At 37.3% G+C, this 12,293-nt stretch overlaps 2 protein-coding genes across 4 annotated transcripts in view; one reads left to right on the plus strand and one right to left on the minus strand.

Annotated features, from left to right (window-relative positions):
• The window catches only part of LOC137240354 (UPAR/Ly6 domain-containing protein crok), a 140,033-nt gene that overhangs the window by 91,625 nt on the left and 36,115 nt on the right, over positions 1-12,293 (plus strand). Inside the window, exons 3-4 of one of the 3 annotated variants that reach the window (XR_010949704.1) lie at positions 7,784-8,075; positions 8,143-8,568. The exons of 1 other annotated variant lie outside the window; for it this stretch is intronic. Coding sequence is in view for 1 of the 2 variants with exons in the window: in XM_067766468.1 (XP_067622569.1) it covers positions 7,784-8,004 (221 nt within the window). In the remaining variant the exon portion in view is untranslated. Of the gene's footprint in view, positions 1-7,783; positions 8,569-12,293 lie in introns of those variants that run through there. One more of the 3 variants, XM_067766468.1, reaches the window with a different exon arrangement.
• LOC137240356 (uncharacterized) overlaps positions 8,105-12,293 on the minus strand; it is a 75,947-nt gene continuing 71,758 nt past the window's right edge. The window contains exon 4 of the mRNA XM_067766471.1: positions 8,105-8,376. Within this exon, the coding sequence (XP_067622572.1) occupies positions 8,188-8,376 (189 nt within the window). The 3' untranslated portion in view covers positions 8,105-8,187. The remainder of the gene's footprint in view (positions 8,377-12,293) is intronic.

Here is a 12,293-nt window from a genome sequence, read left to right on the forward strand (position 1 = left end):
CGTGGTGAAATTAGCATACGCCTGAAAGTCTAAAATAGTCGTGGTGGAAATCGCGTACGCCTAAAAGTATGTAAGGACGTGCATTGAGTTGTGTCTTCAACGAGGTGGAATTCTACAACGCCTGCAACACTCAGGAGGCTAGCCATGAAGGTATGGCCTAATCTTCTAAATATTTGACTTGTGCGTTACGTAGCTCAAATTTTTTGATCAAACATTGCACTGTCAGCGAGTTTTAAACTATATTTCAGGTTTCAAGTCTCTAGATATCCAGGAAGTTAGTTAAAAATCGATTGCAAGATTCCCCATTTAAAACTAGTTGTCTCAATATCTCGATCCATGCGCCACCTAGCGGAATTTTTTTGACAAAATATTGCATTGTCACCGGGTTCTGACTTACGGCCCAAGTTTCATGTCTTTAGCTCATCGGGAAGTTATGACCCACGGCCTAAGTTTCAAGTCTCTAGCTCACCGGCAAGTTACTCAAAAATCGATCGCAAGACTCCCCTCGTTTTTCAGGGATTTGTAGTTGCTTTGTCACCGGGTCCTGACCCACGGCCCAAGTTTCAAGCCTCTAGCTCACCGGCAAGTTACTCAAAAATCGATCGCAAGATTCCCTTCGTTTTTCAGGGATTTGTAGTTATCTCAATTAGCACGCCACCTAGCGGAACTTTTTTTTCTATAAATTGTATTGTCAGTGGGTCTCGAACTATGTGCTAAGCTGCAAGTCTCTAGGTAACCGGGAAGTTATTTAAAAATGGATTGAAAGATTCCCAAATTAAAATAAATTTTCCTAATATCTCGATCCATGCGCCACCTAGCGGATTTTTTTTTATAAAATGTTGCATTGTCACCGGGTTCTGACTCACGGCCCAAGTTTCAAGTCTCTAGCTCACCGGGAAGTTACTTAAAAATCGATCGCAAGATTCCCTGCGTTTTTTCAGGGATTTTCGTTTATCTCGATTCGTCCGCCACCTGGCGGCATTTTTTTTCCACGAATTGTAGTGCCATCGACTCGCAAACTATGTGCTAAGTTTCAGTCTCTGGATCCCCGATAAGTTAGTTAAAAGTCGATCTCAAAATTTCCCTTTTTAAAATTAAATTTCTGTATATCTCGATCCGTGCGCCACCAAGCGGATTTTTTTTCACTTGCATTGTAATGTCCCCCAGATCTGAACTATGTTCTAAGTATCAAGTGTCTAGCTCAACGGGAAGTGAAAAATACTTTTCCGTGGGTCAAAAATTCGTATGGAATTGAGGGGACAAACATGAAAGGGACTTAATATAAAGGTAGTAACAAAAGTGCTACAAGTGTATAGGGGTTGAGCAGCCCTGCATATGAACATATTAAAATCAAAGTGGTATAACAGTTAAGTTGAAATAAAATAAAGTAATTAACTAAACTTAAATAAGACAGGCAATATACCCGAACCGCTTTAAGTCATATATTATGGCCAATGTTTCCAACTCGAAACTATGGCATCTTTATTCGACATCGGTGGTACGTTTAGAAAAATAAAAAAAACCGGATGTAGCTTACTATCTTTTTTCCTTTGCAAAAGTATGGCTCCAAAACCCAAAACGCTTGCATCACAATGCAGCTCAGTGGCATCACTGGATATATCGCCAACAGCTTACTTTTTAAAGTATCGAAAGTTTTCATTTCTAATTGACTAAACTGATATTTCTTCTCTTTTCTCAATTAGTCATAACGTGGTTTCGCTAAAGTTGAAAAGTCCTTTATGAACCTTTAAAAGTATGAACAAAGACCCAAGAAGCTCTGTACTTCTTGTAATTTTGTTGGCACTGCAAAGTTTTCAACAGCTTTTAGACCTTTTCTATCTGTTATTATTCCCTCACTCGTGATATAGTAACTTAAGTAAGAAATTTCTGCCTGTAGAAATTCACACTTGTCCAACCTCAGTTCCAACTTGGTTTGAACTACACACCTAAAGACTTTCTTAATGATGCGCATGTGTTCGTCTAACGTTTCTGTTGTAACCATGATATCGTCCAGATATACAATGACTTCATTGCTACGTACATTTCAGCGAAAACTTTATTAATGAACTTTTCAAACATAGCCAGGGCATTTCTTAAGCCGAACGACATTCTTAAAAACTCGAACTGTCCAAAGGGGTGTTGCAAAGGAAGTGTATTTAACCGACTCTTTTTCGACAAAGACATGAAAGAACCCATTTTTTTGGTCTAGCTTTGTGAACCATGTTTTGTTCACCAACTTGTCTAGCAAGTCACCTTATTAGAGGTATTGGATAGCTATCCTTCGCCCTTTTATTTGACTCGATAACCTCTACTTCACCTATTTTGAGTTTGGCTTCACTTGCCTCAACAAAATGTCTACCTAGTATAATATTGTGTCTAATCGATTCATCGGGAACCACTACGATTTCAATTAAAACGTTTTTATTCAATATATTTACAGAGTAATTTCCCAAAAGTGGTCAATTTTGAATTATTTATTTCGTAGTAATTTTCTTTAATTTCTTGCAACCGCACTCTTCCTGGAACTAGACATTGCTTAAGCAAGCTTATGGGACTCCCTGAATCGATTAGGTCTTCTAAAACCATATTAGTATTAGAGTTAGTAGTAGTAGTAATTTGCACTTATTGAGGTATGAAAATTTAAATTCGTACAATAATTCTTAAAAATATAAATTTTTTTTAACAGAGATGGTAACTAAGTACCTTACTACTGCAATATACATATTATGGGGGAAAAAAGATGACTTAGTGAATATATGTAGATATATAGAAGGAAAAACATACGAATAGACAAAAACCTTCAATGATTAGCTTAGCCTAAATTTTATACATAGTGACTAGATTTTCTAATTTTAACTAATTTAAAGGAAGTGCAGAAATTAGCTCGTTATCAGACATTCCACATAATAGTTGGAACTTGGCTGTTATTGTTGAGATACGTTCTTCAACCTGGCTAACTTTTGAGATTTCGTGAAGCTTTTTGGTTGATAAGAACCATGGAAGCTTCAACATCATTTAAATAAGTTTATTTTTACAAACTTGTAGTTTTTTAATATGCGGTTTCGCGCAGTTTCCCCATGCAGGACATGCATAGAGTATTATTGCGGGAAATATTACTTTTAATATTATCATTTTATTGTCAGGACTTAGATCTGACTTTCTGTTTATTAAGGGGTATAACATTCTTATAGCGATTTTGACCTTATTAATGATGTTTTTAATATGAACCTCAAAGGTCAAACTACGATCCAAGTATACTCCAAGATATTTAATATTATCACACCAGGGAATTTCTACTCCATTAATGGATAGTTTAGAAGCTGGTAAAAAGCAAGGACTTCTTTTTTCGTGAAAAAGATGGCTTGGCTTTTTCCAGTATTTATTTTGACTTTCCATTTGTGGAAAAAGGCTGTGATACTGTGGAGCGATTTCTGCAATTCATTTATTATATTTTGCGCAAATATATGTGTGCAGAAAATTGCGGTATCATCTGCATAGAATGCGTATTCGCAAGTACTTACTTTAGGTATATCAGAACAATAAATTAATTGTTTATGGCGACACAAAAATAGCGATCCGAAATGTAACTTTTAATTATTTTAATGAGAAATTGGGGGAAATTGTAGTTCATTAGTTTAAAAATCAGGCCGTCATGCCAAACGGTATCAAACGCCTTTTCAATGTCCACTAGCAGTAAGCCAGTGGATTTCTTCGAATGAAAATTACTTTTAACGTGGTTATGTATTCGTTTGACATGATGAGTTGTGCTATGGAATTTTCTGAAGCCGAACTGTTCGTCGGGAATCACATTATTTTGGTTTATAAAACGCCATAATTTGTCCTTCAGTACTTGCTCTAAGATTTTACTCAAACTACTAAGCAGGCTAATAGGACGATAGCTGCTGCATTCGTTATAAGGCTTGCCTGGTTTTAGAATTGGTATTTCTCGCGCTGATTTCCAAGCACTAGGAAAATACTGATGGTTTAAACAAGGGTTTAGTATGAATGTCAAGAAATTTATAGCAATTTTGGGAAATTCTCTAAGCATTGCATTTGTTAAAAGATGAAGCCCAACGGCTTTTTTGGTACGAAGCATCTTAATTTTGTCTCCTGTATATACTCTGAAGTAACATAAGCCGACTCCTCGGTTTGACTGGATATTGAGTCGAGCTGTATAACAGCCGAGCTGACCGTAGCTTCATGTGTTGGCGAGCTTAGATTATCTGAGACCGCGTAGTATTTAAGAAATTCGCTAGCAAATGCTTTAGGATAGTCCACTGTGGAATAAAGTATATCGTTGCTGAATTAAATCGGGGGAATCAGTTCTAATTTGGAACGCTTTTTATTCCAGTTCCTGTTTTTAAAGTTGAAGATTTCATTACGAATTCTTATATTTAAGGTACTCATTAACGTCTTCTATTTGCCGAAACCTTACCCAGTTGCGCCGATGGTAATTTCTGGTTTTTATCATATTTATAATAAAGGGTGGGAGCCTTAGATAGTTTGTATTAGGTATAATTCTAGGAGTGGATAACGTTGCCGATTTTAATGCATTTGTTGTTAAAAATTCAATGCTTTCGTCTATTTGATTTGTGTTGGTCACCTTGGCAAGTACCATGTGCGTTTTTTGGAGTGAAAGCTTTGAACTAGTCTTACATTTGTTCCAATCGGTTCTGTTAAAACCAAGAATTGATTCATCTAATTGACCAACATTTGCTTTCAGGCTAAACTTTATCGAAAATGATCAGAACTAAGCTCGTTCAACGTTATTGGTTGACTAATATGCGAAGAGACGTTTGAAATAATTAAATCGAGAGTTGGATTTGCTGAGACGGTGTTCGGGATGTAAGTTGGAGTAGTTGTATGGCTTATGGTAAAAGCTGACCGAGATGAAAAATCTGATAATCTGCATTAGCACGTGTGCACCCCCAATCGCTACTAAGGCTGAGTAACACAGCACTGTGCTGTGTTATTGTTTTAACACTCAGTAATGTGCGGCACGCACACGCACACATCGATTAATTTATAACACAGTGGCACACTCGATGGCACAAAGCTGACTGTTTCTATAGCACAGAGAATGACACTAAGATCGTAAGTGCACATTCATACATACATAGTCCATTGTGCTTGTGTTTTGCTTGTGTGTTGATTGTACTCATAATCATGCCTGTGTATAACGTTTAAAAGATGTGGGCACAAAATGTATACTCTAAGTTGAAAATGTTCTATTTAAACAAAAGTTGTGGTTATATAACGTAGGTTCCCTAAACATGGGAGTATGAAAGAAGATAAATGTTGCCATGATTTACTTTTCTAAATGGCGTCAAACGTGGCGTTAGAGGTAAGTAACACAGTACTGTGCTCTGATATTGTGCCAACACTCATATCGACTTTCGATAATCAGTTATAACACAATTGTGTCAACACAATGTGTTAACACTGCAAAGTGTGCCTGTGCTACTGTGTTAACACTCAAAAAATAGTGTGATTACCCACCACTAATGTCTACTGATCAGATCGCCACAAATAATAACTTTTCCGTTCGTATTTGTCAATTTACGAAAGTCGCTTTTGTATTTATTTCGAATGATGGGCGTACTTCGACCACCTGGGAAATATACACTAATTATTTTAAGCTTGACGTTATCATCTATATTTATCTCGATTCCAACGTTTTCGATGACATCGGTATTTATTTTCGGCAGTTTATTAGAAAGTAAGCTTTTCCTGATCAGACTTGCTACTCCACCACCAACAGTGCCTTCTCGGTCAAGCCTTACACAATGATAAACCGGGTGTGACACTCTAATACGGTTGTTTAACCAAGTATCTGCGAGCAAACAGATGTCTATATTCTCTCTTGTAAGAAGAGTGAATTATTCTATATATTTACTACGAATACTTCTGCAGTTCCAAAATATTATGTTAAGATGTCCTACTGACACTACTTAGAATACAAATTTTTAATAGCTAATTGAGCTATGACATTAAATTGCTGCTCTTTAGAGTTGCATTCTCTTAATCTAGTTAACATTTCCATTGTTAGTTTCGCGAATTCATCTTCGGAAAATAATGAGGAGTTGTGATGACTGGTTGTACCTTGTGAACTTGGTGTGTTGGTGTTATTATTTTTGATAGGGTGTTGTTGTTCCTCTGCCCTCGTCGCTGGCCAGCACGAGTAGGAGTTTCGTTATAGGGTTTACATTTGATTTTCTCATTGGCAACGAAGGAAAATGATTTGATTCGTAAGCAAATGATCTCTTTGGCGAGTTCAGATGACGTGGTGTTTTGCTTAGTTTCTCTTTAATTTGTACAAAGCAGCACGGCTTGCACAGCGAATTTTATCATTTGGGTATACCTGCACAATTCATACATTTTGTTATCATATTACAACCGCGTTCGCCATGTCCATACATTTGGCAATTTCTGCACTGTACTAGTCTGGACTTCAGCCTTTTTTGATACTCCCATTTAATAATTGTACGAAACATGGATTTCACATTTATCCGAAGATCATTTAGTCTTACCGAGCCAATTTCGAAACTTACAATATACATGTACTCTGTAAAGTTGTCATATGTTCCTGTGACAATTTCAAATTCTTTGTATTTTAGCCCAAGAGTTAACAGCTCAATTTCAACGCTCTCCGGTGTTTTGTTATCGAGTCCCAACAACACTGCTTTCAACACGCGGTCTTGTTTTTGATCATGTGTATAGAATTGACACTTGTTTTCGGTGAGAATCACCTTTATAGCATTGAAAGTTTCCATGTCTTCACAAACTATTTTAGTTCCAATTGATAATTTTTCAACACAATAATGATTTATTGCCTTTTTGGCTAGAATATCATGAATGAATTCGCCATTTTTAGCATGAACTTTAATAGTAGATATCAACACTTTCTTATTAATTTTTTCACTTTCCATAGTGGCTTCTGAGTCGGAGCCATCATTATCGACTAGCGCCTGGAGAGGTGTCCAATAATTGTGGCTGCTATCCGCACCAGTTTTACGAGATTTGGATGAGGACATTGTCTACATCTTCTAAAGTCGCATGCCGTTCTAGAATTTTACTGCTTTAAATTATTACTAATGTAGCTTTAATTTATTGTCACTGCGAGAGAATAGAGTACGTGATACACGATCGGCTATCAACAGACGACTGATTTTAATATTAGAGTTAGCTAAAATAACTTACAAAGTTGTTGTTTTTCTTGGAAAAAATTGGAATTTAAAAACTGCATTCCATACTGTTCACTACTAAACTCCTACTGCAATACATAAACATATGTTGCAAAGACTTTTATATATATGCAACATAAATCGAAAAACAAAAAAAATTTATGATTTTAAATCGAAATTATATCAAGACTTTTATAAATAAAGTTATTGTCAATTTTTCAAAATAAGATGCCAAAAAATAGTTTCGGATGACTTAAAAAAATATTTACTGACCAAAGTTATTTTGATTTTTTTTATACTTGTAATTTCTGTGACTTTTTGAAACTCGAAAAACAAATGATTATTATTTTGAGTTATCAGACGCTCTTCACCAAACTTTATGAACAAATTTGGCTGGAATCGCTCGCTACCCATGCACTAATGGAAATTTCAGCCGCAGGAACGATATCATAGTAAATCCAAAAAAACCTCTCGGTAAAACAATTAAGTCAAGAATAAAAATAACGTTAAAACTCTAGATCAAGCAAGTAAAAAAACCTGTTTGTCTGGAATTTTCATACAATAAATTATACTTATAAATTTTTTTAAACAAATTTTAGGGGATGGGCGTTGGCGACAAGTTATTCGGCGGTGCGCTTCGGTATCTGAAACTGGTGTGACTGGCGTATGTAACTGGGGTGTTTATGAAAACGGCGTCTACTGGGAAGAGTGCTACTGCTCTAATGACAGTTGCAATACCGCTGAAAATATTCGAACATCTTTTGTTTTATGGGCTTTTCCAATAATGACACTCTTTTCCACCGCGCTTAGGAAACCATAACTTATCGTATAACACCAAAACGCTTTCCGTTCACAAATGTGATTTCTAAAATATTGCTTCAGTGCCTCAAAGTATATATGTTTAATTAAGGTTTGCAATGTAAAATATATCGTTCTTACGCATGATTTTTCAATATAGAATACACAATATAAAAGACAACGATCAGTACAAACTACATAAGTCTCACAACTCTACACCGTCTGGATCTTTCGAATCTCTCATTACCTTCAATGCGCCATCCTGCCAACCAGCATTTGGAGAATTCGCCACTGCACAATATATAGCGAGGGAACCATTTGGCATTTCTTTAACAGCCATATAAGATTTGTTATCTTGAAGCCACATCTTAACTTCACTTTTGGAGCCTTGGTACTATAGTAAGAAAAATAATATTGACACAAATTATAGGAAACATTATTTGATGGTTTTAAGAAGGATAATTATGATTACAGGAATCAAGAAATACGTTTGAATTGTCTATTAATAAAGAGGCACATGCCCATGCAAATGTAAAAGTAAAGATAAAATTCCATGGCCTATAAAACCGTATAAGTTAAAGGTGGATATGTGGTGTTTTTCTAAACAATAGATAGGTGTGACAATTTCATTATTATTACTTGCGCTCTTTTAATAATAAACGACTGAATTATTGTAGATGTAGTCCAAGATCCGGATTAAGCTATATCTAGCTTCATTATATGTGACGGTCCACGAAAAAGAACCCCAAACTAGAAAACAAATTTTTTTTAACGATTTATTTTAAATGAATGTTCGTTCTAGGTGTTGGTAAAAACCGGAGATCGAAATTTTTTTTACATTAAATGTGCCGTATACGGGCCATCATGCTAAAGCTAGCGCACACGACCTGTTCGCCGTATAGAATCAACGACATTCGAATTAGGGAAATTTTCTCGCGGAGCTTCGTATATTCTGTACCTGCGGCCCAGTCGGCACGAAAAAACATACTACGTAAAATTATTACGATATACCACGATTTGATCTTGAAAACAGTACCGAGACCGTCCAGAAAATAGTCTTTAAACAGTCCCAACAAATAGCGAAATATTCGCAGTCGCGGAGATAAGCACACAATGGTAAACAGAAGGCAGCATAGACTGGATTTCTTAAAAAGGTAGGGTCCAATATTCCCCTGAAATACTTTTTTTTAAATGATCTTGAAATAGTTCCGAAAACAACGAACAGACTCGACGGTAGTTAAAAAATATTCCGTAGCAGTCCTTCCGATATGATTCCCGAAACAATCCTGAAATGCCGAATACAACACATAAATGGTCCGAAAATGATCCCGAAAGAGGTCAATTGCAGAGAAATATTCTATGTCACTCTTAAAACAGATACGAAATGAAGCCCAAATTACCCCCAAAAAAGCCTAAAATCTTTGCGGAAGTGACTCTCCTCACACTTCCACAGTTGATGTGGCCTCAATCTAAGTGACCTTGATAAGAAATTTTGGTAGATTACGACGAATGTGACCCCATGTGACCTCGCTTTCATATCACCAAACATTATTGGTCAAGGACGAATTAACGTAGAGGTCACGCAACTTATAACTTTTCCGAAATTCCACAGAATTCTATCCTCATGTCCCAGGTACCAAATATTATTGGTTTGGGATAAATACTCGAAGAGGTATAGCAATTTGAAAATACTGTTCCAGAACGGAGTCACTGCGCCACTGGTCTATGTTCCAAATTCCTTAGAACTCATAGGAAAGACATAATAAAAGTTGAAGCAATTAAAAGATAGGGTGCGGTGTATCCGCAAACTTTTTCAAAATTTGTATAGCTCCATAAAGCCACTGGACCTAATAGTAGTGTTTTTTTTTATACGCGTATACGTTTGCGGTTGCGCGAAAAAAACGCTTATCCTCGCTTAGATAATGCTTAGAAGACCCATCTAGCGGTATTGGTTAAACAACTAGCTACAGCACAGGGTGTACCGAAAAGCGGAGACACAACCCTCTGTTGTATGTCCGTGTATAACATATAGCTGAACCAGTTGCGATGAATTGAAGATACACACCATTTTTAGAGGTATAGAATAGTGTTAGTGTTGAGGTGAAACATATAGCGCTTTCTTTTCTGGCTAAAGTGTTACGCTTTTTGTTCTATTCTAAAAAACAGGCAACGCCTTTACGGGGTATTTCGTTCTTTTGTGAAAATTGTTGCCTGCTCGCAATGCAAAAGCGTTACACCTTTACCCTGTATAAAATGGCGGTGTGGCAGTGCAACTCTGTGAAACTCTCAATTCGGTCTTATGTGCCACATATACGGTCCTATTAAGGTGGCAAACAACAATATTATATATTAAATAATTTATACCTCATTTATTGGCAATTTAATACCGCAAAAAAAATTTAAAGCTGCGTCCGGTTCCGAGAAACGGGAGTGTCTGCTAGCTTAAGACTCAAGCCAGCAGACACTTCGTGACAACACGACCTGCAGCTTCCGAACGACTTGGACAATTGATATTACATTTATTTACAATTTAATACCGCAAAAAAATGTAAAGCTGCGTCCGATTCCGAGAAGCGGGAGTGTCTGCTAGCTTAAGACTCAAGCCAGCAGACACTTCGTGACAACACGACCTACAGCTTCCGAACGATTTGGATATTTGATATTACATTTATTGGAAATTTAATACCGCAAAAAAATGTAAAGCTGCGTCCGGTTCCGAGAAACGGGAGTGTCTGCTAGCTTAAGACTCAAGCCAGCAGACACTTCCTGAAAACACGACCTACAGCTTCCGAACGACTTGGATAATTGATATTACATTTACTGGCAGCTTTAAATTTTTTTTGCGGTATTAAATTGCCAATAAATGTAATATCAATTATCCAAGTCGTTCGGAAGCTGTAGGTCGTGTTTTCACGAAGTGTCTGCTGGCTTGAGTCTTAAGCTAGCAGACACTCCCGTTTCTCGGAACCGGACGCAGCTTTACATTTTTTGTGCGGTATTAAATTGCCAATAAATGTAATATCAATTATCCAAGTCGTTCGGAAGCTGTAGGTCGTGTTTTCACGAAGTGTCTGCTGGGTTGAGTCTTAAGCTAGCAGACACTCCCGTTTCTCGGAACCGGACGCAGCTTTACATTTTTTTTGCGGTATTAAAATGCCAATAAATGTAATATCAATTATCCAAGTCGTTTGGAAGTCGCAGATCGTGTTGTGTTCACGAAGAGTCTGCTGGCTTGAGTCTTAAGCTAGCAGACACTCCAGTTTCTCGGAACCGGACGCAGCTTTACATTTTTTTTGCGGTATTAAATTGCCAATAAATGTAATATCAATTATCCAAGTCGTTCGGAAGCTGTAGGTCGTGTTTTCACGAAGTGTCTGCTGGCTTGAGTCTTAAGCTAGCAGACACTCCCGTTTCTCGGAACCGGACGCAGTTTAAAATTTTTTTTGCGGTATTAAATTGCCAATAAATGTAATATCAATTATCCAAGTCGTTTGGAAGTCGTAGGTCGTGTTTTCACGAAGTGTCTGCTGGCTTGAGTCTTAAGCTAGCAGACACTCCAGTTTCTCGAAACCGGACGCAGTTTAAAGTTTTTGTTTGCGGTATTAAATTGCCAATGAATGTAATATCAACTATCCAAGTCGTTCGGTAGTCGTAGGTCGTGTTTTCACGAAGTGTCTGCTGGCTTGAGTCTTAAGCTAGCAGACACTCCCGTTTCTCGGAACCGGACCCAGCTTAACATTTTTTTTTGCGGTATTAAATTGCCAATAAATGTAATATCAATTATCCAAGTCGTTCGGAAGTCGTAGGTGGTGTTTTCACGAAGTGTCTGCTGGCTTGAATCTTAAGCTAGCAGACACTTCCGTTTCTCGGAACCCGACGCAGCTTTAAAATTTTTTTTGCGGTATTAAATTGCCAATAAATGTAATATCAATCATCCAAGTCGTTCGGAAGCTGTAGGTCGTGTTTTCACGAAGTGTCTGCTGGCTTGAGTCTTAAGCTAGCAGACACTCCCGTTTCTCGGAACCGGACGCAGCTTTACATTTTTTTTGCGGTCTTAAATTGCCAATAAATGTAATATCAATTATCCAAGTCGGTCGGAAGCTGTAGGTCGTGTTTTCACGAAGTGTCTGCTGGCTTGAGTCTTAAGCTAGCACACTCCCGTTTCTCGGAACCGGACGCAGCTTTAAAATTTTGTTTGCGGTATTAAATTGCCAATAAATGTAATATCAATTATCCAAGTCGTTCGGAAGTCGTAGGTGGTGTTTTCACGAAGTGTCTGCTGGCTTGAGTCTTAAACTAGCAGACACTCCC

The sequence above is a fragment of the Eurosta solidaginis genome, chromosome 2, assembly GCF_040869045.1.
Source record: "Eurosta solidaginis isolate ZX-2024a chromosome 2, ASM4086904v1, whole genome shotgun sequence".
NCBI lineage: Eukaryota > Metazoa > Arthropoda > Insecta > Diptera > Tephritidae > Eurosta > Eurosta solidaginis.